Source organism: Struthio camelus, chromosome 13 (genome assembly GCF_040807025.1).
Source record: "Struthio camelus isolate bStrCam1 chromosome 13, bStrCam1.hap1, whole genome shotgun sequence".
Lineage (NCBI taxonomy): Eukaryota > Metazoa > Chordata > Aves > Struthioniformes > Struthionidae > Struthio > Struthio camelus.
The window spans coordinates 1,832,775-1,859,812 of record NC_090954.1 but is presented as its reverse complement, the minus strand read 5'-3'; the positions used below and the strand labels follow the sequence as shown (position 1 = coordinate 1,859,812).

At 50.5% G+C, this 27,038-nt stretch overlaps 1 protein-coding gene across 6 annotated transcripts in view; it reads left to right on the top strand.

Moving 5' to 3' along the window:
- The window catches only part of ARHGAP26 (Rho GTPase activating protein 26), a 190,764-nt gene that overhangs the window by 71,073 nt on the left and 92,653 nt on the right, over positions 1–27,038 (top strand). For all 6 annotated transcript variants that reach the window (XR_011143861.1, XR_011143862.1, XR_011143860.1 and 3 more), the window contains exon 11: positions 8,433–8,511. Coding sequence is in view for 3 of the 6 variants with exons in the window: in XM_068959244.1 (XP_068815345.1) it covers positions 8,433–8,511 (79 nt within the window). In the remaining 3 variants the exon portion in view is untranslated. The remainder of the gene's footprint in view (positions 1–8,432; positions 8,512–27,038) is intronic.

Sequence of the window (27,038 nt, the reverse complement as noted above, 5' to 3'; positions counted from 1 at the left end):
TGCAGCCCTCCTCTTTCCCCTTCACTGGCCGCTGTGTAAATGCCCGTCAGGTCTCGGCAAAACCAGGTTCGGCAAAAATAAACATATTGAATAGAACAGTCTGCGTTACCTTTCCCTGTCCAGCCCGGGCTTCCTCAGCATTTCCGTGACAGCATCTTTTGCTGCTAGCCTAGAGCAAAAAGGGGCTTAGGGTGATTAAGCCCTGCCTGTGTTGGCAGGGTGATAAGCGGCCTGTGCTGGGCTAATCCCAGGGGCTGCCTCCCTCCCCCTGGAGCTGGGCTCTCCTCTCCAGAAGGCTGCAGTATTTCTGCTGACATGGGAATTTTTTCCTATGCCCTGAGGAGATTCCTTTTTTAATGTGAAAACCAAAATAAAACTGGGAGGAGGAGGAGAAGCCAGCCACCACAATAGTTTTCTTCTGCAGCACGTTCAGAGGCAGCTGAGCCTCCCCTTGATGTCTGGAGCCTGTTGGGCATAGGATCAAGAGGCTCCTCCAGAAACATGCCTGCTAAATGTAAATAATGGCAGGGAGCGGCAAAGGAGGGAAACCTGAGAAATTGCTCTTTTACCTCATTCCACGCACACGCTCCTGCTGTGAGAGATTCCCCCTGTCCCAGGGCACAGCCAGAACAGAAAATTTGCAATAAAAGGTTGCTTTTCCCCTCACTGTGCGGGCAGCTCGCTGCGTGTTTTGGGTATCAAAATTTGTCATTAGTTATAAAATTATAAAATAATGGAGCTTTCCAAAAGGGGGGGGGGTAATCGGGGGGGAAGTTTTACCGTAGCCAGGAGCAGCATGCGCACCCCTTTGTCCCGCGCTGCGTGAGCATCCGCGTGTCGGGAGGTCCGCAGCGGCGAAGGCTGTTGGACGCCCCTGGGCCGCTGGAGATCGTCCTCACCTCAGCTGGGGCTGCTGCCTTGGCCCGTTTTCCAAAGCAGTCTGCGTCGGGGAAGGCTTCACCTGCCAGCAGGGCGTTATCGGGGCTGCGCGGCGCGGCCTGCCCCAGCGGCGGCCCAGCTTCGCGCATGCCCCCGAGCACCTCTTTGCCCAAGTCTGCTGACCACAAATGGTAGGCTGTCTTTGAGCAAGGGCTAGCTGGAGCATTGGCCGTGTGTCTGTTTTTGCTGGATGAAGAAGGCTCATTTGGGACTTCTTGCTTGGGGCTGGGATGTTTGGAGGGGGGGGTTGCCTTGCAGTTTTTTGGTTGTCCCTTGTAGTGGAGGAGATAGAAACTTGAAGTCTTGTTTTTCAGCCCCACGGAGGAAGTCTGAATATGTTTAAGCAAACAGACCCCAAGATACTTGTCTGTCTCACATATGTACTGCGTTTTGACTTGCAACAATTGTTTGCTTTCTTTTTAAATGCAGCTTAAAAACGAAAATTAGTCTTGTAAGGAGCGTCCAGCAGGAATCAAGTGTCTTGTGCAGCCAGGAGAACTGGCTCCACCTTCCATTAACCCAGCCCAGGAGAACACTGTGATTTTGAGAACATCTGCGTTTATGTTCCTGGGAGAAGGTGAATAATGGGGCCAGAACGTACTTCTCCTGAAGTTTGAAACTGCCTTTCAAAAGGCTAACTTGCAAATAGATGTATTAAGAGAGCAGAAAGATTTTTCTATGCACATTACTTGCTTGTGATGGACAATTAAATTGGGTTATCCCTTCTAAAATACATGTAGAGCAAGAGTGAAACTATGCTGGGCTCCCGGTGTGCCTCCCTCAGCGAGGACAAGGATATTGCTGTGCTGCTAGGGGTTTCAGTTTGTGAATCCCCTAGGCATCTTTCCAAATGCCTACCCCAGTGCCTTCGGTTGGCTCTGCTTAGCGCTCTGCTGGGGGCCCCTCAGGGGCAGCACGTTAACCCCTAGGGACCCATGGGCTGCAGGTTGAAATCTGTGGCTGTAGCACACGCAAAGCCCGTTGATGTCTCCAGCCATAAGGGACACCCATCATCTGTGTCCCAAGCATCTCCCCTTATTGCTCCTGTGCAGTCCAGAGGAGTGTTTGATGTTGTTCCTCCACCCACCGGCAAGCAGGCGTCCCCGCTCACGCTCAGCAGCAGGTCCGGGGTGCCTGGCTCTGCCGCAGTTCTGCTCCGTGATTTTTAGCAAAGTACTTGCGAGCCTCGGTGCCATGGGGACATCGTGAAGTCCCTTCCTTCCCAGTCCCTTTCCTAAAGCGCTTTTATTTAATCAGTGTTAAAATCTTTGTGCCTAGGCTCTTAGTTACTAGTTTGTTTCATTGTGGGTTGTGTCAGTCTTACTAACCGGGGCAGGAGGAGGAAGAAGGTGCTGGCTGGGCTCAAGTTCAGGATTATACCGCTGTCTTGTGGTAGCGTTGGCAGTATAAAAGCTCTGCATGATTATGATTTGCTTATGTATCAAATCCAGGGCTAACAGCTATGTGAGTATATAGTTATATGTACATATGTAAGTATATATGAGGAAATTTCACTTTCTGCTTAAATATTTTTATTGCCTATTGCCATGAAATTTGAGTAGCTCTTCAAATTCTATCCATGCTAAATTTTAAAGGTGTTTTAGGATAAGCATGACGAGAAGGGATGTCGTATAATCTCGGCGTTAGGGTGATGACATAAAATCACGAATGAGGCAGGCGCGCTCCAGCTGCCGATGTGCGGCGCAGCCGAGCGGTGGCAGCCTTGGCTGTCTCTTCCCGCATTGCGTTCGTGATCAGCACAAAAATAGACTTGTTGTCAGCGTTGCATTTCGGGAAACTGGTGTACATGCAGTGTGGGGTGCAGACTTGAACTTTTTAAAATAATGCCCAGAGAAACTTGTCAGTTTAAAAAAAGGAGAGAAAAAAAAGAATTTGGCTTTTCTCCTCTAAAATAATTCAGCACTATGGAATTGAAAATCTTGAGCCTGATCTGCAGTTAAAACATTGCTTCCTTTTCCTGCAGTCTGATAAGGAGCAGACTCCAAAGTTCCCCATACTGAAGACTAAAAAGCTGAGATACATGTGTTTGTGAGAGGGAGTAAGAAATTCCTAACACCTTATTTGCAAATAGTTCTGGTTTTCTCTGCGAGAAGGGAAGAATATTTTAACATTTTGTTCAGAATGCATTACATATTTTTACAGCAAAATTAGCCCCCAGAAAGGTATTTTAGTCTCTAGCTGAAGTATTTTTCCTAGTCCAATCGATAGTGCTGTTTCCTGTTAATGCCCTTTTTTCTAACTAAACTTGTTTGTAGTCTCTGTGCATGGAATCAGCCTTATAAACAAGGTGCACAGAGATGACAGCCTCTGTCTTACAAAATAAGCCTTAGGAGGAGGACTGTTTCGTTCGGTTGATGATAAAGGCCTTGTAATTTAGGATAATGTAGGTCATTGCTCTGGGCTGCAAGCTAAGTGCTTCTAATACCAATTGGCTTTTATGAGAATCGGAGGTATTCAGTATTTTTGGTTTGTTCTCTTAGTTGTTCGTAAAGGCAGTAGAACCGTCCACAGAATACCGTTTCTCTGGCTTACTACCTGTACGCCCCAAGAGCGGCTGGCGTCGTGCCTCTCGCGGGCTCGGGGATGGTTGGCCTCGCGTTCAGTAGGCTGTGATGAGCCCGTTCCAAGCGTTTTTAGTGACCAGATGGTTTGCAGCAGGTATGTGTGCTGGCCTTGTTCTAGGTATATGCTTCATGGATGTGCAGATTGCCTTCCTACTCCCACCCTTGACGGCGGTGAGATATATCCTCTGCTTCCTAAGGGCGATGCTGATTTTGCAAATACGCGGGGGCTCCTGCGGCCACGCCACCGCTGCCTCGTGTTCCCGGTCCCTTTTGGCCAGCGAGCTTCGGCGATCCCTTGGACATCACGTGCAATACAATTTGTACTTGTTCCTTTGCTGGTGTTGCGTTTCTAGTGACCTTTTAAACAAAGAGATTCATGGGGTTTTCGCATTCTGGCTAACAATGAGTAAACGTAGCCTGCCCTTTCTCCCCCCTCGGTGGGCTCTGGGAGACATATGTCGGACCGGGCCCCCGTGCGCAGGAAGAACATACTGGCTGCATTTTTCAGAACAGTGCTTTAAGCTTTCTTCTGCGGTTGCTGGGAGAGCATTTCAGGCATGGAAGGAGATGAAGCTTTGCTTTATATGAAGGAAAAATGAGACTTTCTGAATTCAGGAATGAAGTCCCTCCTTATTCACCGCTTTTCTTTCCTCCTTCCATCCACGCTTTGTTTTGGGGCCGTGTCTGGGTGTTGCTGCCTGGAAAAGCGCCCCGTGACTATGGGATCCTGTCCCGGGCTGGCCCAGCAGCGCGTGGGTGTGCTGCTCTGCTCAGCCCAGACCCGAAAGCTTCTTCACCACGCGCGCGGCTCCGCTCAGCCTTCGAGACTGTTATTAGTCTGTTCTTATGTTTTTCATTCAGCAGTTTAGATTGTCTTGGTGTGATAAGCGGCTACAGGAGTTGAAAGTTCTTATCTACTTCTATTGCTTTCATTACTTGTTTGTTTTTTTGGAAGCAGAAAAAGCCATTAGACTTTTTCATTTTCTCTGCATGTTTAGTCATAGCTTCTTAAATGCAGGCTGTCGTTTACAAAAGTTGAAATATTAAGAAAATTCAAATTTCCTGTGTGGTCTCATATGGAAAAACCGCTTTAATTTTCAGATTGGAAAATGCTGAAAATATGCTTTCTTGCACCACATTTGCCATGTTCTAATCTGGTCTCATGCTCCTGCACATCCATCAGTTCAGAAATGGTTTTCTTCTGATGATAAAATTTCCTTTTGTTATTTATTCCCTTGCATCCCAGAATAAGGCAAAGGGTTTTTGGTGTCTGAAGGTTGAAATGTGTGATGCAGCGTCTAGTAATGAGTCAGCAGGTTCTTCAACTTTTGTGACAAACAAGATAATGTTTGTGTATTTTAGACTTCGGATCCATACCGGGGTCCTGGTGTACCAGTTCTAGAGAGTCTCAGCGCTCGCTCGGGTGAGCCATCCTGCCAGCGCACAGGAGGTTGCTGCAGGCTGTAGGGGCGTGTGTGCCACCCCAGGCTTTCGGGAGGGGATGGATGCTACCCAACAGGTACACCTGTAGATAAGCTCCAGAATTCAGAAACTTTAGTATGTTAGGGCAAGAAACAAAAGTGAATAAATATTTTTGGTCTTTTGAGAAGGGAAGTCAGAGAAGATCCTCTGAGAATTCCTCGTCCCAGGCTCTGTGCTGAACAGCTGAGATGCCCAAAATCTAAGGAGCATGCGCCTGGAGACAGCTGGTCCTTAAGGAAACCCCGTGAAAATGAAGCTGGTTGCAGCCAGTGAGAGCTGAGTGCAGCTGCATGTTGCCAGTGTTAGTAGGACGTTGTTTCAGCTGCAGACATCCTACCTGGCTGTTAGGCATGTGGTACCCTGTGGCGTTGTCCAAATAAATAATGAATGAGGCATAATGTGTGGGGTGCGTTTTAAATGCATCACAACCAGGAAAAACTTGTTTGCGCGGTGAAGTGGTGCGGTGGCCACTTTGGCAAATGAGGGCTGTGGGAGGAAACGTGATGCCGTTTGCAATGTAAATGGGTTTTTAATTCAGTTTCACAGCCCCTCCCCTCATGCTGTTAAATAAGTCTGACTTTGAAGTGAAGCTCGAAGAGCTAGTATCTGCTCAAAGGCAGAACAAACATTTTCCTTTTATCACCTTTTTGTCTTGTGTGTGTGAGAACCTGGCGCATGTGATACCAGTATTGTCTTTCTAGGACCTTGTCGCTTATATGAGAGGCCAGTGTCGAGTTTACTGCGAGTGAATGATTTAAATTTCTTAATGTTTTAATGTTGCAGCTTGAGAGGCAGAAAACCCCATATTTCATTTTTGCATGTCTCTCTGGCGCAGATAGAGCCTTTCCAGCGCTGTCCAGCTGGGATACCTGTTCCTTAAGTAGCAGCTTGCTTTAAACTCAGCATGAAGCACTAGTTCAGCGGGAGCGCAGCCGGGAATCTCTGGTCCCCAGTTCCAGGTGGGCAGGAGTCCTCGGCCACCGTCGCGAGTACTGCTGCCCTTCCTTAGGCACTGCCGTCCCCTCTGAATGGCTTTGTCTCTGCACAACGAGGAGCCTTGTTCAGTGTTTTGAAAACGTTTGGCATTGGATGCCGAACATTTTCTTTCTCAAATGGGGTGATGGTTAAGTGGTTTCCTCTTCCCTTCGAAATGAGTAAACTTCCAAACCACTAAGCTGGTGAGTACTGACTGACTCACCAATGGGATTAGCGAAGATCAAATACATTATGTCTGGTTTACTTGGACATAAGCTTCTTGCAAGCCTGAACATACTGCTTCTACTGGTTAAACTGTGTTAAGCTGTCTTGTATGTGCAGTATGTGAACTGCCTATTTGTCTAGGGAGTGCAATTAGGAGCAGGTCTTAATTCTTTGTTCCTTGCCCGTATGTACTACAGAAGCAGTAGAAAATGGGTCAAAACCACGAGTAGGAGAGCCCCTGTTAATGTTTTCTTTTTTGACAGAGAATCAGCTCTTATCAAGGACCGAACAGCTTTTGCAGAGCGCGTTACTGCAGCTTACGTTCTCCCGCTGAATCAACCCTCCCAGGCCTTATCTGTTGTTGAGGACTTAGTACCAAAAAGAGTCTACGTGCTCTGCTGAACGCTATCTGTAGGTTGTTGGCCACTCCTGAAGTCAATTCACTCATCCCCCTCTTGCACCACGAGCAGCCTTGTGCCCAACAAGCAGTTATGCTCCAGACTGGCTTTTCTGGAATTCCTTGAGCTTTGCAGTGGATGGAAACTGCAGTGTCAGAAGTTCTCTGCTCTAATCCTTTTGATGGATGAAAACCCACAAGTATTCCTGCAAAGAGAGCCCTGATAAACATTTCTGATCACGTTGGATTCTTGCAGTTCCTCTTGCCATGCCTGCGTTTCCCCGTTGCCAGGGATTCTGTCCGCTTCCCTTGCGTAGAAATAGCTGCGCTGCGGTGCTAATGCATCTGAAAATAACTTGGAAGGAAACAGAAAAACTAGACCAAACAAACAATACAGAAAACCCAGCTGATTTGCTATCTGGGCCGCCTCGCCAAAGTTGAAGCCGATGTCCTGTCCCTGGGTTTTGTGAGCACAGCGCAGCAGTCCCTCGGCGGGACCTGCCTGGAATCCCAATGAGGCTGGAGGCGGCTGCTGCTCCGGAGCCCGGGACCCCGTGGAGAGCCGCAGCCCCGCTCGCCAGCCTGGGAGGGTGTGCGGCTAGCCAGGCGTTTTGTTTTCTGTATTTGTTGGCTGCAAGAGAAACCGATATTCAGGATCGAAAGCCTGACAACTTGTACCCAGATGAAATAAAGCAAATTGTCAGGCCATTAAGTGTCCTGCAGGAATATGTCGTTTGCTGTCTGCAGCATAGTTTCTCTGTTATGCATACACATAGTTGTGCCTGAAGCTGAGAGTGTGCAAATATTCTCCTCTTTAAGACCATTGTGACCTTGGTAGGCAGAGTTAAATAAGTAAGTTTTAACTCTGTAAAGGAAAAGGGTAGTCCAAGGTTGTCCAGAAGCTGTGGAGGTGGTATCCTCCCCGAGAGGGAGGACTGGGCTGCTTTGGTTCCCAGGCTGCCCTTGCTTGTTTGCAGTACTGGGTACTGCAGTCACTTTTCCTGTCCTTTCCCTTTCTCCCTCCTCTTTGAAATAAGTAAATACAGAGTTATTTTTTGGTGGTTGAATTTACAGTGCGGCTCTCAGACTGTTGAGTTGGTAAAAGCAGGGGGGTGGATAGCAGCACGGAGGCAGGAACAAGCTGCCCAGGAGGGAACGTCCTGGGCCAGTGTTCTCGTGAAAAGCCATCGTGCTGTGGCTGCACCGCGATGCTTTCTCGGGGAGCCCCTCGCAGCACTCGCACCATGAGGCTGCTGCGTTTTGCATGGAGCTGCATCAGTACTGCTGTATAATAATCTCAGCGTATGGCCGTAGTCAGGGAAAAGCAGTTGTTACGCAGGTGTGAGCATTTCGGGGACAGAGGTACTGAACTTCTCTGTGCCGCTGCAGGTCCCTCCTGCAAGCTGGGTGCTGGGGTGGAGGAAGCGTGCGCGGGCATGGGCCCTTTGAGCCTCTTGGTCTGTTTGGTTCGTCCTTGGCATTCCCCTGTCCCTGATGCAAACGTGGCTGGCCCCAGCAGGTGAGCTGTCTGGGCGGAAAGCCAGAGGAAGACTTTGGGGTCCAGCATCGAACTCTGGTTCTCTTGCTCAAAAGACATGCTGGGAATGCGGGTTCATTCTTGGAGGTGTCGTCTGCTCGTCTGTTCATCCCGGTTGGGACCAGCAGGGACATCCCTGGAAAGGCTCGACTGGGATCAGCCCCCGGTGCTGCTGGGCTCAGCTGGGAGAGAGGTCACCTTCCCCTCGCTGTCTCTCTCCTGGGGCTTTTGTCTTTGCCATCCTTGTGTTCCTTCCTGCAGCCTGCTGACGGTGTTCCCTTTCTCTCGGCAGGCCTGGCGTGATCACCATGCAGGCGCTCTCCGAAGAGGACCGAAGGCTTTGGATGGAGGCGATGGACGGCCGGGAACCGGTGAGCAGAAATATTAGTGAAAACTGTTGAGGAAAAATGCGGAGAGCTTTTCCTAGCCCGGGGCAGATTGTCTGCTGCGAAGCAGCCTGTCACGCGGAGCCTGCCAGCCGGCGTGAGAACTGTATCCGTGGGGCAGCTCACGCAATCTGCCAAGAGAATAGTTTAATCCCTTGGTTAAATATTTGAGGTAATACTGTATCTCCTGTGCTTGGATTGCTCGAAGGTGCGGTGGAAAGAAGGAGGGTAGGCTTAGCCAGCACAAACATGCTGCTGTGCTGTGCTAAAAGGAAAACATGGCAAAAAGAGCGGTGGAAGAAAATACACTGTAGATTTCCAGGGCTTTCTTCGAGCCCTGCAAATCATCTGGCAGCCGTTTCTGGGTCTTGCAGAGCATTGCAGATGTAGTGTGAACTGAAGAGTGTAGCCCCCTTCTCACTTACTCGGTGACAGCCTCCGTGTTCCTGCATCTGCTCCCGTCACGCTGGAGCTGCACAGGTTCCCCCAGCGCTGGCAGGGAATAGGGAGGCTTTCAGACAGTCCAAAGGGTTTTTCCTGTGTTTGCACGCTCTCCTGATGAGTTTGAAGAGCTCTGATTCTGAACAGGCTCCCTCTGACACATTGTGGTGTGGTGCCTTGCGTCGGTGGTTGGATCCTGCCGTTTCTGAAAAGCCAGTGGTGCAGCAGCAGCAAGCACGAACCTGAGGAGCAGCCCTTGAGCACTGCGTGAGGTCAGCCTGGGGGCCTCAAGGCCTTGGCATGGCCAAAAGTGTAGCGGGATACGAAGAGAAACTTTGCGGATAGTTAGAGTGGCCAGGGTTGTTATGGGACAGTCTGTACATATTTGGATTAGGTGTCTGTTCTTCTGGGCTGAAGTCAAGCTCTGGTGATCAGCTGAGAGTCCGTGAGGGGATCGGGCTGCCCCGGCCCGAAACAGCCTCACGGCCACACACTGGTCCTGACTTCAGCAGACCCCCTCAGGCTGGTCCACTGAGGTGTTTGTCAGAAAAAGCTGTTCATTACAGCAAGGATACACATGGACTCTCCAGCGCGTGTTTTTAAGCACGTGCTGTTGTTAGTCAAGCAACTTACCTTTGAGTCATCTGCAGTGATGCAGAAGTCTGAAAGGCGATGCGTGTTTGAAGGTGCTGCAGTGTATTGCGGGTAAAGCGTTTCCCTGTGGACTACAGTAAGGTCTTCAGCTTTGAATCACCAATTCATAGGATAATTCAGGTGGAAAGGGACTTTGGGAGGTCTGTGGTCCCATCTCCTACTCAAAGCAGGTTACTCGGAGCTTTATTCAGTTAGATGTTGAAAATGCCCGAGGAAGGAGCCTGCCCCCAATCTCTCTGGGCTGCTTATCTGTCCTCTTGTGGAAGAGTTTCTCTGGATATCCAGCTTTGAACCTCTCTTGTTTCAACCTATGCCTGTTGTCTCTTGTCCTGCTGTCATGCCCTGCTGCCAAGAGCCTGGCTCTGTCCTGGTGCCCTCCTCGTCGGAAGGCTGCTGTCAGGTGTCCCGAAGCCTTTCTTCCTCCACACAGGGTAAGCCCTGCTCCCTAAGAGGGCACGTGCCATGTAGCGTGGACCTGCCAACGTTGCTGATCGCACCTCCCTGCTGTGCAGTTGTGCTATCGGGACAAAGTTGCTCAGCTGCAACTACAGCCGCATACCATTTCCAAGAAAAGGTGTGGGAGATGCATGCATAGAGGCGAAAATGAGCCTGAATGTGTGTTGCATACCAAGAACTAAGGACGGCCCCTACTCTCTTTCTCTAACGTTTATGGAAAAGGGACCCTTGTTTGGCAGTCAGCCTTCTTGACCTCGGCTCTTGCCCAGGTGGCCCTTCCCTGGGGCAGCCGCGGTGGGGGATACTCCTGTGCAAGTCCTACCAACCCGTCCAACTCCCACGTGCGAGCTGTCGTCTTCCCTCTTAAACCAAGCCCTACACTGCATCTATGGGCGGCAACCAGAGACAGGATAATATTTTCTTTTTTTTTTCGGTAACAAAAAGTGCATCCTTGCCCATCGTCTGAATTAAGCCTTGTCCCTGTTCACCTACTTCCCGCTACCTCACCTCCACTGAAAAATTTTGTTGTAAGGATGTGAAACAGTCACCTGCAATTGCAGCTGCATGAATACAAGCACTCAGTTGCATTTTGACCAGCTGATGTTATCAGGATTTGGCACAGTCGTAGGGCCAGTCTGTCAGGATCGGGTTGCAGAAGGGCAGCCAGCAATTTGTAAGCACCGCTGGTCAGAGGCTGGTTTTTTGCTTGCTTGCGCAGTGCTGTACATGCGAAAGGCGCTATGAAGTAACAGCTGCAGGACTGCCCAGATAATCCTGTTTCAGAAGCTGGTTAGGTGAACTAGTTCAAAACCACGCAGGTCCTCACGCTGCCGCCTGCCTTTCTCCCCTATCATGCCCATCAGCGTCGGGTAGCTTGCTCATCCAGCACATCAAGGGCTGTTGCTGCGCGTTCATGCAATACCTCGTGGCGTTTCAATGCTAAAGGCGTTCAAACCTGGCCTTCCAGGTGTGCTGCGGGAGCCCGCGGGAACAAAGCCCATGTGGAAATGGATCCAAGAGGCATTTTAGTGATGAAGACAGTGTGTGTTGACAATGTGTTGACAGGCAAGGTAGCTCCTTGTCCTCAGTTATCCTCCTTGCTCCAGCAAGAGTTGCAGGAAATCAAGTTTTTGGTCTGTTTTGTTTGGGTTCTTATCTTGCAACACGAGGGTGTGGGATGTTACCTACTCCACAGAGATTTCCTTGAGCAATAGACAGGGATTTAACCTTTGGAGTCCTAGAATTACCCATTCTAGGCTTTGGATATATTTTTGTAACCAAAAAAACCCCTACTGGAAAGAATGGCTCTTTTCTTGCTCATTAGAATATGGAGCGTGGGAAAGTTTGGCATGGTGGGGGCTGCAAATCCATGGCAAACTGAGGCGCTAGATTAAAGTGGACTGGAGTCTGTTTCTTAATTATAATTTAAAAACTAAAACCAAATGTTGCGTTACGTTTTAGTAAGATCTAAACATAGAATGTGGGCTGCATTAGCCAAGACGTTTGTCACAACTTGAAAAGATTTATTATATATCTTACAGTCAAAGCAGTCTCCAGATAACTATCATTAGTCTGTTAACTCTTACCACTTGTTATTAATTTGGCTAAAAACCCTGTGTTGACTTTAGATTTTCTTTTATGTTAGAGGCTGGAAATAGGAGAAAATGTTAGCTCCGTAACAGAGCAGTTGCACTGTTTTCCATGAAATTATTCGGGGCAAGTTTCCTATGGCCGCCCCCCGCCCCAGTGATGCAGTTTATAAATGTATATGGTGGAGGCCAGGGTGATTCTGAAACTTTGTTAGAGACTGAGTCAAGATTAAAAGGTGTATTGGCTTATAGGGGGGACTGTGGTAGGTTGTAGGATTGAGAGAGGCACAAATTAGGCTGTTTGCTTGGTGGCAAAGAACTGAACAAGATAAGCATTTCAGTGAGCTTGTGGCTTTGCTTGCCAAGTACGCAGTGAGCGTGCCAGCCCGAGAGCGATCGCCGCGACAGCGGGTCCTGCTGTTGCCTTCCAAGCAGATCGGTAATCTTGGGAATAATTCTCACATCAGCACGAGCAGAAATGTGACGTTAGTTTCGGGAAGTGTTTGGGACTTAAAAACGTTTATCGACAAAAAATGAGCTTAGCAATGTAAGAGTAGGCAGAGGGTTAAGAATATGAAGCCTATTAGATCACGTCCCTGTTGAGCTGGATTAATCCATCGTCTATGGCCTCGATTAGGGATGGTGAAGTTAGTGTTAAATGGCAAAGGCCATTCCTGTGGTCCTGACGGAGGGAATAAGACATGGATGGGATCTGAGCAGTGTTGTTTTGGCTCTCGCATCATGCTGCCCTTTGCTCGATTTGTTTTGTTTTGCTTTTCTATTCTTTAAAGCTATGCAAGTCTATAAAAGTGCAGCAAGCGTTTCATACAGTTAATGCTGTGAAGCTGGACGCACCATCAGCTGGGACGAGGCAGCCGGCTCCAGCCTGTGTTTCGGGGAGGGAAGGAGGGAGTGCTCTGAAACGGAGACTCACCAAGGCTGTTCTCGTCTTTCCTTCTTTGTTCCCCTTACCCCCCTTCAAGTCTTTAATATGTTGTAAGTTTGTAAGAGCAGCAGTAAGTCCCTGAGGTGCGTTGGGGGGCTAGAGGTTGGTCTCTGGATAGAAAAGCAGTGGTGCAGAGGCTCAGGCTTTGCCCTGGGACCTTCCAGAAGTTGAACGCATCGGGCTGGAAGGGACCCACTGAGCTTGGCAGTCGTGTGACTTAGTCCGCTCGTGATGAGGCTCCGTCCTCTGCAAAGCAGATGAGGTTTCTGCTGCCATTTTGGAAGGCTGTTCCAGCTCCTCGCTGCTCTGATGCCTGGAAACCTTCCCTCAGTTTTCCCACCCACCCCAGTTTATTCACGTCCAGTTCGTAGACGTTTGCCCCTGCGATGCCGTTGCCTGTCAGGGCTCTCCCCTCCCTTTCCTTCCCTGTATGCGCAGCCCTGGAGGGGCACGGCTGCCCCGAGGAGCTGGGCAGGGCTGCCCACAGCTCGCACGTAGTAGCTGGGACAATTAACAGTGGTAATTATGGCCCTGGTGCTGATCTGCTGGGTGCTGGGAACTCGTCATTCCCCTTCCAAGCCAGGGCTGGGCCCTGGTGAAGATGTGATGCCGTTTGCCAGTGCTGGGATCTCCCGATGGCTCGGAAGTGGTTAGAGCCGAGTTAATGGAAGCCCAGAAGACAAGATCCACAAAGGCTCTTAAATGATTTTTGAGATATTATGGAGACACTTCAACTCTCTTTGGCCTTCCTTCAGTGCTGAAGAAGTGCGGGGATGTGCTCTCTGTTGCAATAGCGCTCGTTTGTCTTGAAGTGCCATGTTCATGGTGGGTCTGGCGTTTATTAGCCTAACAATGTAAGGCACGAGGTGAGTTCAGCGTGCCGTCGCATGGGTGCCCGAGCACTTGCAAGCACCTGGAGCTGCTTTCGGCATGGGGGCCATCGTGCCCCTTCTGCAGGGTGCCGAGGGCAGTCAGCAAGGTGCTAGGGTGGTGAGACGTTTGATGGAGATCATTCACTTTTCACTTGTCACGTTCCGAAATGCTGTTGGCGCGTACAACAAGGCTGCGGCAGTGAGGGCTGCGCGTTGCAGCGGGGGAGCGTGCCTGGCCTGGCCGGCGGTCCGTTTGGGATGGGGCAGCCGAGTGGTGACGACCTCAGGGCTCTGTGAGCCAAGGCTCGTGGCCAGCGGGGAGAGCTGGGGCGTTGCAGTGGAAGGTTTCCTCTAGGAGGACAGCACAAAATGGAGAAGGAACCAGGGGGGCGGTGGGATGTCATAGGGGCTGCTCTCCACTAGATGGCAAGCTGAGACCAGCCCGCTCATCGCACGTGTGCCTGGAGCAGCTCAGCTCTCCGGCAGGGCAGCAGTAACATGCTGGTGGCCTGTTGCAGTTTCGGTGCTTGGTGACTTGGCTGCACAAAGACGGGGCGGGGGACATCCCGGCCCTGTTAACCTCTCCACGGCTCTCCCACGGCTCGGTGGAGTGGGCTCTGGCGAGCAGCACGAACTGCCTTCTCTGTCCGCTGGCTGGACGCATCTGTAGGGCCCCAGCGGGATGCCTGCGGCCACCTGCTCTCTGTCCAGAAGTCGGACACATCGGGCTGGAAGGGACCCACTGAGCTTGGCAGTCGCGTGACTTTGTCCCCTCGTGATGAGGCTCCGTCCTCTGCGAAGCAGGGGAGGTTTCTGCTCCCGTTTTGGAAGGCTGTTCCAGCCCCTCGCTGCTCTGACGCCCGGAAACCCTGGGGTCCGGGCAAGCGGACCTACACAGTGGTTTTTCTCTTCTCTTCACTTATGCACTTATTTCAAGTGTATTTTGGGAGTTGTGCAAAACCGACAGGTCTGGAAATGAATTTTCAGTTTTAAAAAGTGAAACGGGCGCGAGGGAAACCAAGCGTAGGCTCCAGCACTTTCTCAGTGCCAGGGTGTCTGGGGGCGCTGCTTCCCCCGGCGTTACTTACTTTCTCTGTGTCACTGTCGTTGATAACCAAGTTCACGGCCGAAACGGGGCGAGCGCTGTGCTGGAGCTGCGACCCCGCGGGAGCCCGTCCCCGTCGCGCGGGATCGTCCCATGGACGCGGCGCGTTGCTGCGCTGGGATGGACGCTGGTGGCTTTCCCCGTCGCCCGCGCCGCAGCAGGCGTCCCCGGTCCCTGCTCCAGCCCCCCGCCCGGCTCTCCCTGTCCCACAGATGCTCAGCACGATCGCAGCTTGTTTGTTATTTCTGCTCAGGAAATGTAATGTAGTGTTTTTATAGCAAAACCCCAACGTAACAACAAAGCCCAGCCGCGCGCTCCTGCGCGACCCAGCGCACCCTCTCCTCCCGCCTCCACCCCAGATATTGCTGCTGGGAATTCTTTCCAAAATTGTTTTTCATTTTCCTTGTCTAATTATACAAAATGGTGAGAGATTAATTTCCCAGTGGAAATGATGTCTTTTGAACTCAATCCAGTGCTTTCAGCCTCGGCATTCCTGTCATTTTGGCTCATTCAAAAAATAAATTAACTTGAAGGGCTTCAATCAGAGCCCCCGAGACGCCGTGGAGGGATGGCTGGATACCGACTGTACCAATTCCCAGCCTTCTCGTATTCCAGCGTAACTAACTGGAAGCTGCAAATCTGTTTTATCGTTTTAATTCATTTTATCTCTGGCTCCTCAGAGGTCACTTGCCTGCTCTATATTGGTTTTTATACTGCACTCATTACCAGCGTATCTGACTGTTTCCAGCAATGCTTTAAAACCCTCTTTGACTGAGACGAGGGCTGATGATTTATGCTTAGGATGCAGTATTTACAGCTGTTGCTACATCAAGATCAGGCAAGGGCTCAGGCACTAATCACTCAAGTTATTGATAATATCAGCAGTGTTTTCCTGCGAGAACGCTGGCTGTAAATTGAGCCTCAGACTGGCAGCAACTGAGAAATTGAATTATTAGAGATGGTAGAAAAATCTTCACGCAGAATTTCTTTGACTGCAGATGGTTTTCTTTGGGCTGGTTCCCCTTTACCTGAGAGGGCATGCGGGCGAGCCGTCGGGAGTGCTCGTCGCGTGTGCCCTTCCACTGCTCCCAAGGGTTTGGTCCTTGCTCGTCTGTGCAGTTTTTAACTTGCAACCCCTTCCATACTCATCTTTTTACTTTCCCAATCGCATCCCACCCACAAAAGTGTTTCTATGGGCCTTCCAGGGAAAGAGAGTTATTTGTTTATGTTTTATTTTGCAATTTTTCATGGCCTTCATCCTCTCTGGGTTTGTTTGCTTATGGTACGTTCTTTCTTTCTGCTTTGATTTCCATGACCTGGCTCCTTCCAGTTGCTTCTCTGTCCCATTATTCTGCCTTTGCTGAATGAGGCCTTTTCCCCTCCCTCAGATCTCTAGGTTTCTGTTGTTTGCTTTTTCTCTTTGCCTCTCATCTGCCCTCTTGACCCAGACAACCTACTGAACCGTCGCTGAACCATGGGGCGGCTGGGCTGCGCTCGCTCCCGGCCCAGCAGCATCCAAGGCGTCTGCGGCAGTGGCATTTTCCTCTCGATGGAGGGATGTCATGTGTGGGTGCTTCCCACTGGTGCTTGCATGAAACAGTGGAGACCCCGTGGCCCACGTGGGGCCCAGCAGCATTCCCACTTGTCTTTTTTGCATCTCACAGTCCCAGTGGTTGCTGCAGTTGCTTTGCCGAGAAGTTTGGCTGTCTTTTGGGTCATCTTCTTTGGGGACAAGGTGGTAAAAGAGGAGCCTCAGAGAATCATTTTCAAACTGATGGATAAGCTGTTGTGTTGCATGTTGGATTTGTTATCACGTGTGCTCACTGCTGTTCCCTCGTTCTCCCTCTCCTCTGTTATAACTTGTTTTAAGCCTATGGATAGTAACTTTACACTAAGATTGTGAGTTTTTATTTTGTTTCCAAAGCAGTTAATCCAGTGAGCTCCTAAGCCTTGACTTCAGGCTTTTAGGTATGGCTCCAATAAACGCTGCTTCAGTTTTTGATAGCTTTATAAGTCAAAATCACGGCTGCTTCAACCTGTGAGTTTTTTTTGTCCTTTGTTTAACAAGCTGTTTGGGCCACAAATAGGAAAAAATGCTGAGAAACACTTGAGATCTTAAAAATAGAAAAGAGCCCTCCCTCCACACTGCTTTACAAACCAGAGCCTGCAGTGGCAGCCCCTTTTGGAAAGTTTGTCCTTGTCGTCGTCTTCTAACACTGTTGCTTGGGAAACCAAGGACTGAAGCGGTGGCTCCTGTCTCCGTTATTCCTCGTTGGGAGTGGAGACCTCCGCGCTTCTCCAGCGAGGTCTTGGCTAGAGCCGGCTTTGCTGTAGCACTCTTGGTTGTGGTCTCCAAAAATGAGGCTGTACTTGGAGGGTAGAGCGGTCAGTCCTTTGGGAAGAGCTGGGTTCCCGTCTCTCTTTGGGAGGAGGTCATGATGTTGGTTCTGCTGGGAAAACCGTGGATGCTGTTGGTCTCCTTAAGCCTTACCTTGCTGGCCAGTACCCACAGAGGCAAGCTGGCGAGGGCTGGGATTTAACCGCCGGTTCGGCCTGCTCTGCAGGACGTTGTGCCACACGCGCCTGTTGTGCAGGACGTACACCCAACCCCGGGATGCAGCACGTGTTTTTCTTCTATTTCCATTTGGGGCAGGAGGTGAGCGTGGTGGTGCAAGGCACTTTGAGTTTGCGCAGCCCCCGAGGAGCAGTGGCGCATCGGACCGCGCTGGCTGCGCGCTGGCCGCGGGTGAGGGTGTCTGAACAGGGCAGAGCGGCTGGTGCGCGGGGACTCGTCGGCACAGCTGAGCGCCAGGCCCGGACGGGCGAAGCGGTCTGGGAGCGGTTGGAGGGGTTTGCATCGCGTGATTGCGTTGCACTGCCTTGCTTCGAGCCCGTGCCCGCCTGTCGGCTGCGTCGGTCCAGCGGCGCCGGCAGCCGCGCCGGGAGGCACAGCGCGCTCGACGGAAACGAGAGACGAAGAGGATATGTTCTCTCTCCTCTTCTCTTTCCTCTGGCATTACCTCTGCTTAGGAGTATTCAAAGAGAGGATTCAGGAATCGTCTAGGAATGCAGGGAGCAGCTCCATGGCGGTAGTACAAGCCTCTCTGCCGCTTTCGATAGCCTTTGACTGTTTTTTCTACTCTAAATTAAAAATCGAAGTAGATGGTTCCATTGCACAATCAGTTGTAAAACAAACCACTTCCTTTATTTCTTCCTTTTGTTGGCCCTTGCGTTTCCTTGCAACAGCGGTCTGCTGCCCTGCGGCAGACCCGCCACAGCCCCTGATCCCGGCTTTTTCCCTCTCTTGGTTGCAGCCTCAGGAGCAAGCTGCCCTCTGAAACCATTTTAATCACGTTATTGCTGCGCTCTGGCGTGTCCTGCGCGCTGCCGTTTGCCGTTCCTGGCTCGGACAATTTGGAGGAACCGCTCCCCTCCGAGGGCAGCCCGCGAATTGCTGATAAAAATGAGACCGGTCAGCGTGAAGTTGTGAGCGGGCGGGTGCCGTGGTGAGCCAGGCGAAAGCGAAGTAACCCTGTCGAGGTGACGAGCCCGGCTCCCTGCGCAGATCTCGCCGCCGGGCGCGAGGGCCCCCGGCCCGCTGCTGCCGACGTTCCCGGGGGACGGGGGCCCCGCCGGGCCGGCGCGGCCGGACCAGCCGCTCTGCGAACAGGGGATTACGAGGGCTCTGGCCTCGGCACCGGACCGCCGGGCATCGTTCGGAGCAACCGGGCAGCGCGCAACCTCTTTTCGCGGGGCGGGAATGCGAGGCATGTCTGCGTTACAGTTATTTTAAAAATAAAAATGACAGCATGTCACGTGAAATTAGGCTGGTTTTGGTGGGCTGAGGCTGCTGGTTGGTCGGTGGACGCTGGAAGGAGGACGGCGTCGGGTGAGGAGCGCGAGGGGCTGGCCGGACGCCAGGGCAGATAGCTGGCGGAGGAGGATGGGCAAGGTGTTGCTCAAGCATCCTAGAAAACTTGGGGGAAGCTGTTGAACTAGTCAAACTTTTCACTTTTAATCAGTCACTTGAGTGACCTGAACGTATCTGCTCCACTGGAATCGCTTAAAAGTGCTGCTCTGTGAAGCTTTAAGCACGTTAGTTATTCCAAAAATGTATTTTTCTAAACCAGTGGACCTTCAGTTACGTTATTCTGGAGGCTACTGTGTAGCGAACATGCTTTGCTCCTTCTACCTACCCCCCCCCCTTTTTTTAAAAAAAAAAAAAAAAAACCACAACCCCACCTGCTGCTTGATTTCCTTTTAACATTTGGACGTGGTAGGTTTGATAGTTTGACCAAGGTAATGTTTTCCTTAGGTAGGAAGCGCGGTGGGTTATATAACTGAGCTGAGCTAAGCAGCCCAGATGGCTGGCGAGGAGCCCGGGCGCCCGGGCGTCGGGGCCCTTGGGAATGCCGGCGCTTGCGAGAGCCGTGGGCTTGTTTGTGACGAGAGCCATCGCTCGGTTCAGCCCAGAGACGAGACCCGTGCAGAGCATCCAAGCCCCCAGATGGTTCACTTTTGATATTTTTTTCTTTTCTTTTCTTTTCTTTTCTTTTTTAATCAAGCTCAGGCTCAGCGTACGTTCAGCGCCGAGAGCCGCGCTGGAAGTGAGGGGGGAGCAAAAGCGGAGCGGGGGGCAGCGCTGGCTGCGGTGCCTGAGCTCTGTGCTGGGCAGGAAGGAAGGAAGGAAGGAAGGAAGGGGAGAGCGGCCAGGGACCCCGGGCCACCCTCTTCCGAGCGAGCAGCCCTCGCTTGGATGACATAACCCCGAATTTCGCAGCAGGCTCGCGCTGCCCGGCCAAGGCTTTCGCTTTGGAGTCGGGCGTGTTTTTCCCTCCCTTCCCCCTGCAGGGAGGTTTGCAGCGATGTGGGCTGGGAACGATCTTGCTCCTATCTATATCGCTCTGGCTCGGAGAGCAAGGAAGGTTATTTCTAGCCACAACACAGCAAAGTCTAGCTCTGCAAATCCCACTCGGAGTATGAAATCTGGCTCCCGGACAAGAAAAGAGCAGGGCTGATAAGGCAGAGCCAGCAGCAAGGGCTGATTTCAGCAAGGTTGCCAGGTGTCCCGCGTCTAACGAGGAAACGTGCTTTTTTGTACACGAGCCTTCCTGCTCCGGGCTCTGCTGGCACCCTGCTCCGGGCCGCGTCCCAGGCGAGCCGCTCCGGCGGCCGCGCGTCACCTGCGAGGAGCCTGCCCGCGGGCTGCGCCGAGGTCGCCCGCTTTGCCCTTTCTTCCCTCCTTCTTCCTTCCTGTTGTCCACCCGGGGCTATTGCTGCAGGCGGCAGGGCGGAAAGCCTGCGGGGACGGAGCGGCGCGGGGGAGCCTTTCGCGGGGCTTGCTGTGGCACCTCATCTCGCGTAGCCCCGTTTCTGCTGGCCCGCGTTGGTCTGGCCACCTCCGAGCCTGACCTGGCTGCAGACCGTCGAGCGATGACAGCGCTAGCGGCTGCCTCGCTGGGTTAACTTTCAGCTGGATGGGACTCGCTGCACGCCGGGGTTTCCGCACGGGGCTCTGCTCCCCCTCTCGCTGCCTGTCCTGTGGGAGGCAAGCCCAGGACCCGTCTCTCCTACGCGCTACCGGCCTGGGAGTGCCAGGACCGCGCATGGAGTCTCCATCCTTGGAGAGGCTCCAAAGCCATCTGGACAGGGTCCTGGGCAAGGCGACCCTGCCGGAGCAGGCGGTGGGACTAGATGATCTCCAGAGGTCCCTGCCAGCCTCAAGCGTGCTGTGATCCTGTGGCCGCGCGTGGGCCGCAGGGGAGGAGGTAGGGAAGACGGGAGGCCGGCCGGCTGTCCTTGCGAAGGCCAGTTTTAGCAATACCGTGGAAAACCCAAGACAGAAATGCAGTAATTGTCACATGAACGTAAAACTGAGGAGTAACGTGCCTGGCCAGAAGCAGCAGATAACCCACAGGCTGGCCCTTCTCAAAAGGCTGAGAAAGTCCTGGCAGCTGACAGGAATTTAAGGAAATAATTAGGTGCCTCCTTATGCTGTTTGCAGTCAGAGAAAATGTGCTACACATGTGCTAAAATTAAGCTTGAAAATGTAATTTTATCACTTTCTTTTTTCCCCCCTTGAATTGCTGGGAAATAATGGAGTATTTGGCAGTAGAAACAAAGTAATGCATTATTATCTTTTTAACTGAAGACATGCTAAATAATTCACTGAGGTTTTGCTCTCTTGAAATCCTTTGCGCAAACCTTTGCCTTTCGGTTGCTGCTTCTTGAGCTTCCAGCTCTGTATACAGGGTTGGGAATAAATTATCCGGGATGGATCTGGATGCCCAGTTACTCTGGCCTAGGTCTCGTCTTAGTAAATCTACATGGCTGGACCCCGGCACCTATGCCGCTTTTCCCCCGTTTTCCCCTTTCACTTATGGAAAGGTTCCAAAACAGGCGGGAAACGTCCGTGCAGCTCCCACCCATGCCTTCTCAACCTGCCCTTGGGGAGCTGGCAAGCTGGCTGGGCTACCGATTGTAAGGGCATATAATGATTTCTATTTATACGTTTTTGGCTTGTTCATCTTCTGAGCTGAAAGTTGAAAAACTTGTTCATGGTTGTTTTGAGGATTTCTGAATATGAATCACAAGGAAATTGCATAATATTGCAGCATTTCCTTCTATTGCTCACTGCTTTAAAAACATTGCGCTCCTCCAGGGAGCCCAAGGAAGTCTGGCAGGACTGGCCCGTTTTGACAGTGTGCTTTAGTCTAAATGGAAAGTCTGGGTTGAAGGGTAAGTCCCAGCGCTAGAAAAAGAAGTGCAAGGAAGAACCCTCCATGCCAGGGCATGGATTAGGTGGCTGAAATGGTGTTCCCTTTTCGAAGGGAGAGCCCTCGTCTGTGACTGCGAAACAGGACTGCTGACACTGTTAATGGCTAAGGCTTTCTGTAAATCACTATTGTCTCCTGCCTCTGAGAAGTTGGACAACTCTTTCCTCTAGTTCCTAGTCCTTTGGGCAGAATCTAGTGCCAGCGTCAGATGGACGTGGGGACCTGTGCTGGACGCTGTCAGACCTCCAAGAGTTACAGCTTACGTTGTGCCATTTTGCATTTTAAATGCAAAACTGCTTTGTATATGAAATGCAGTGTTTTTTTATAAAGGGTGTGTGCACACACTCAATTGTCGTATGAAAGCGTAGTTAATTTCTCGTGGAAGTTAATAGACATTATGGCCAACCAGTGTGAACCCTGAAATGAGGAAATAAACATAAAATTACTCAATATCTTCTTTTGCTAGTTCCACATCTAAACCCGCATCTACTTCCTTTTTTCTTTTCTTTACCCACAACTTCCAATTTTATCCTGAACAGCCCACAGGCAGTCAGGTTTTAGCTATTTGCTCTTTGCGTGTTCGTGTGTGTGGTTTATTTAGCGTTGGGCTGCAAAACCGATGAAGTAGATTCTTGCTGGTTCACTGTGCAAGTAGAAATGGTACCAGGCAACGGTTGGTGGCCGCAGGAGGCTTTTTGGTTGAGCTCATGGCTTGATTAGTCACACTTCTAACTTAGAAATGTGTGTGTAGTAATTACAGAATTGAAATTTGAGGGGGTGAATGAATGGGTACAGTCTACATTACTTCTGCCCACAGTTGGTCCACGTGATGTTGGAGACATGAATCAAGGGAAAAATAGGTGGCAGAGGTTTGAAAGGGATCCCGTGGTGGCTGCGGGTAAGGATGTAAAACAACTCACCTTCCCAGCAGCGACTTGGCAGTGGAGTGGTTGGGCTTTGCTTTCCGAGGTTCATGAGTGTACCCGTGACTGTTGCAGGCCTACTAATGGTCTGCGTGAAACTGCTTCCTCTGCAAAACTTGATGTAGCTTTGGTGAAATATTTTACCAGGAAGAATTAATTTTTTCTTTGACAAATTGTTTTAAATATTGAGTCAATGGTTAAGCACAGTGTGAGTGTTCTATGGGGTATTTTAATTTAACTTTGCAAGAAATTTTCCAAGTAATGCTACATCTGGAATTTCTGTAATGCCGTTTATTTAAACGCCTAGTTTACTTGCAGATGAATCTGAGAATTCTTTAAAACCAGGTCACAAAAGCCTTGTTTAGCCCTCCAAATAGAAATGCTGCTGCAGAAGTTGCGCAGAAGTAGCTTCCACCAAAACAGATGTTTTGTTCAGGACATTTGACATCTACAGTACGAACTTGGAACACCTAAGGCATAAATGTCCGCAAATTAAGTTTATGTTTTTTTTCTATGAACTTTACTTCTGAAACTTCCTAGTAAAGATACTTTGGCTCTGAAGGTACAATCAAATGGGAATAATTAGTGAGAGCATGATGTTAAAATGATTGCAGTGCTTCAGGGTAGGGATTTGTCTCCAAGTTAGTCACTAGCCCCAGTTTTGTGAGTTTTATAGCTAAGCCTATTCCCATACACTGGCCCTTCACCTCTGCACAAATGCAGTCTCTGTCAGATTTCCTAGCCTTTGTCAGTGAATAATACTGGAAAGTGAAAGAAGCTCTTTATTTTATGAGAAGCGTTTTGGCTTTAGATGCATTTCCTCTGGAGTGTTTTAACAACAGAAAAATGGTTTTGTGTGCATATGCGTATGCAAACACACATATCTAATAACCACACTTCATTTCTTTTGTCATACTACCATATGGATCCATTCAGTTCCAGCTTTTTTTTGAAATGATAGTGAAACTGAAAATCTTCCTAAAAATCATTAAAGTAATGTAGATAATTTTTGACATCAGCATATTTAGAATATAGCTAGCAATATCAAATCTTTTCACGTTCAGAAAAACCCGTAGGTTGTTGTTTTGCTTAATTAATTAAAATGTGTAGTCTGCCTTGTGCAAACTGCATTCTTCAATGTTCTTATTTATTTTTCTCATAGAACTACTTCCAGAGTCACAAGACTATGCAAAGATTATCTTTTTTTTGTTGTTGTTGCTTGGAAAAAGCTAAGTTTGTCTGAATACAGGTCCGTGAATGGAGCAAGTCAATAGCTGTGTGGGTTATTGGAGGTCTTCTGAATTTCTCTGTATGAAAAATTCTCGCACGTTTTTATCCGGAAGTAGGCTCCGTTCGGGCAGACGTCTCCGCTGGGACGTGGCTGCTGAACCGGGCTGCAGAGCCCGCTTAGCAGTGCCTGAGGGCCGGAGGGTGCGCGGGGGGGAGCCCGGGGAGCGGGGCCCACCAGGGCCTCGTGCCCTGGCAGAGGTGGGGGGCTGTGGTCTCCCACGACTGACTGTGTACAAGTGTGACAGGGTGACAAAGAGGGCAGCGGAGATGCAGCGTGCGCTCTGTCGGAGCAGTCTGTCATGTTATTTTTTTTCAGTAATCAGCGGAGACTTGGGGTATAATGAGTAGTAAGCACCTGTTTAAAATTCAGCACCTCTTCACGGAGAGGTTTGGTCCATCAAATGCACTTGCATATGAGGCTTGATCTTGAAATGCGTTGTTGGACCCTAAGCCCTGCACGCTATCCAGGCTGTTCTGGAACGTGTGGAATAGTAATATCTGTAAAAACCTAACTGGGCAAGAATGAAGATTGCTATGCCAGGACCCCAAAGGGAACTCTGCCGGTTGCTGCCAGGCACAATTTGGCTGCACTGAGGGCACATTTTTGACAGTGGGGCAGATGACAGCCCTTAGGGCCTTGGAAGAGCTTTGCGCTTGGACCTCTTACACACACAGCCCATGTACAGCCCTTTCTTCAGACTTGGAGGCTTTCTCTTATCCTGAAAAATCTCTCTCCTCAGAAAGCTGGAGGCGTTACAAGAAAAGGGCCTGTTTTTAAAGTAATGTTTTTCTTGGAAAATGAAACGATATTACAGAAGTGGGACTTGGTTAAACCTTGATGTTGTAGAGTGGTGTTAATGGATTAACACACTGACAGAGGATGAAAGGTTTGTCCTTAGTAAGATAGATTTAGGATGACAGTATCTCCTTGTTTTATAGTTGCATAGTTGACCTCTGCATGAAATTTCCTTTTTTACTGTGTGTGCATAGTTTACAATTAATGGCATAAAGCTATTGCGTTTCCTTGTCTGTCCTTTTCCCTTTATTTTTTTTAAAGAACAATCTCTGATGATTAACAGCCTCTCTATTGTTTCAATTAACCAAGTTGGAAAATGGCTATGCAGGCAAACAGATTTCCCTCCGTAGCTGCTTGGCTTGCACTGAAACCTGAAGCTGAATGACGGGTCCTTTCGGACTGGGACAGCAGAGGACACTCGCAGGAGGAGGACAGCAGATAAGGGACATGCATCAGGCGCCAGAGCTCTTAACTAGAGAGCAGAGCTCTAAGAGCCCAGTCACACTTCTGTGGTATGTGTTAGTAACTTAGCTATCTGGGCCTCTGCTCTTGTGAGCTGAGCCGGAGCGTAGGGTTTGGAGGTTGAACAGGATCCTGAGGAAGGTCATTCCTTCTGGAAGTGCCTGGTCCTGGGCAATGGAAGAGTCATTGCAAGCTGGTCCCTCGGACAAGTCCTCAAGGATGGGTGCCGATGTTGGAGAGAAAAACATCTTTTGGGAAAGTTGACTTCATAGCCAGGCCTACTAGACAGTGGCCACTGGCCGAGAAGCCTTCTGTTTATTTTCTTCTCTGTTTTCTCTTACTTTATTTTTGTGATATAAACACTGTTTCTGTAGGAAAATGCGCTTGCTGACTACAGCTGTTTTTGATGCTGAATCATCCCCCAGTTTCCAGATGTGGGATGAATAGATTTTTTCCTGCAAGCAAAATCTCTACTTTGTCTTGTGTTGTGTGTCTAGATACCTTAGGAGGGGGGAGAAAGAAGGTGCTCCATGGAAAATGTTATAAAAGAGTGGCTATTAGCATAAAAGGATCAGTGTCTCTACTTAAACCCTCAGTTTGGACTTGCACCATTAAATTCACGGCTCCACAAATACTTCCCGTGGTGGCAAAGCTGGCGTAAGCAGCTCCTGCCCACCTTCGACTCGTGCCAGCACAGCTGGTTGTGGGCCTGGCCGCGAATGGGATCAAGCAATGGATCTTGGCTAAAAATAAACCTGCAAGAGGCAAATGAAGAAAAAGAGATCTTTAATGCTGATTAAGTTCCCTAATTTAGCTCACCACACCGCCTTGCAAATGCAACCGAAGGAACAGCGTTTTGCCACCAGAGAGGTGCCCGTGGAAGTGCAGCCCGGCGGAGCGGTGCCTTGGTGGTTTCTCGGCAAGGCTGGTACAATGGCTTATAGAGAGGAAAACCTAGGAATAATGTATATTTTTGATGATCTCCAAGGCAGGCATCTGCCTGAGAGGTAACAGAGGTTGCAGAAGCGCCTCTTGTCTGCTGCTGCCGGCAGCCCTGGCGTTTCCTTGGGACACGGGAGCCCGGGAGGGGGCTGCTGGCTGGAGGGGCTGAATTTTCAGCTCATGGTTTTGTTCTTCAGAAGTCAGTAGTTGCTGCAAGTTAGGTCGGTATTTCTTCTCCAAAACGTCCCTGCTGTCACGTAAGTAAGCCAGAGCCATGCCTGCGGTGGGCTTCGTGTGGGATTTGAACCCGTGGACTGCCCCCAAAATGATCTAGTTTCTCTCAACGCTGATTTTCCCCTGCTGAAACCCATTGCAGCTGTCTGCTCAAGTCGGCAAGGGGACCTGAGCGTTTGCCTCGCTGGGAAAATAAAGGCGCCTTTTCTCTGACCTGTTAACGCAGGAGAAGAGAGGAGGGAAATCCAGCGCAGGCACCGGTTTTGCTTGCACGTGCTGCCGCCTGCCCGCTCCTCCCGGGCTGCGGCGCGCCGGGGGGCATCCCCGCGCGGCGGTAGGTGTGCCACGAGCTCCTCCTTGGCGCGCCACCGACAGCAGCCTGGGGCTAACGGCACGGCCGCTGTGCCGCTGGTTGCCCGTGTCCCTGGCAGAGAGGAAGAAAAGGCAGCCAGCGGCGGGGGAAGAGGGGGCAGGAGCCACCATCCGCCAGCCAGGGCTTTGCCCTCGATTAACAGTGTGCACGTCCAGCAGGAACTGGCACTGGTCCTTTGAAGAAATTGCGCTATTTATTAACTTCCTGGGCCTTGCCGTTTTGTTGGAGCTCCTGGGAAAAGCCCGGTAGCGGTAAACCCCCCCAGAAGCACACAGACCTCCTCCGTGCCCAGAGGCAGGCCCGTGAATCTCTTTATCCGTAATGCCGCTGTCCTGCGTGGGCAGCCTGGGAGAGGTGGGAGAGGCTGGGAGGCGCTCGCATGCCCCATTGCAGATTAGAGCCTCTCTTCCTCCCCGTTTCCCTCCGCTGTGGCGGTTGCTGCTGGCTGGTGCGTTGCTATCAACATTGTCTTTGGAAACGTGCCTTCCCCACTTGCTATTTCTGGACGTAGCATGTGATTAAATCAGCGCTCCGTGTCTCGGGCTCCTGCGAAAGGGGGCTCCCAGCTTTGTTCCCGTGGAGAGGAAGGGTGTGCACGCGGCTTGCTTTGTTTACCAGCGTACAGACACGTTTTTTCCTGTTTTAATGGATGC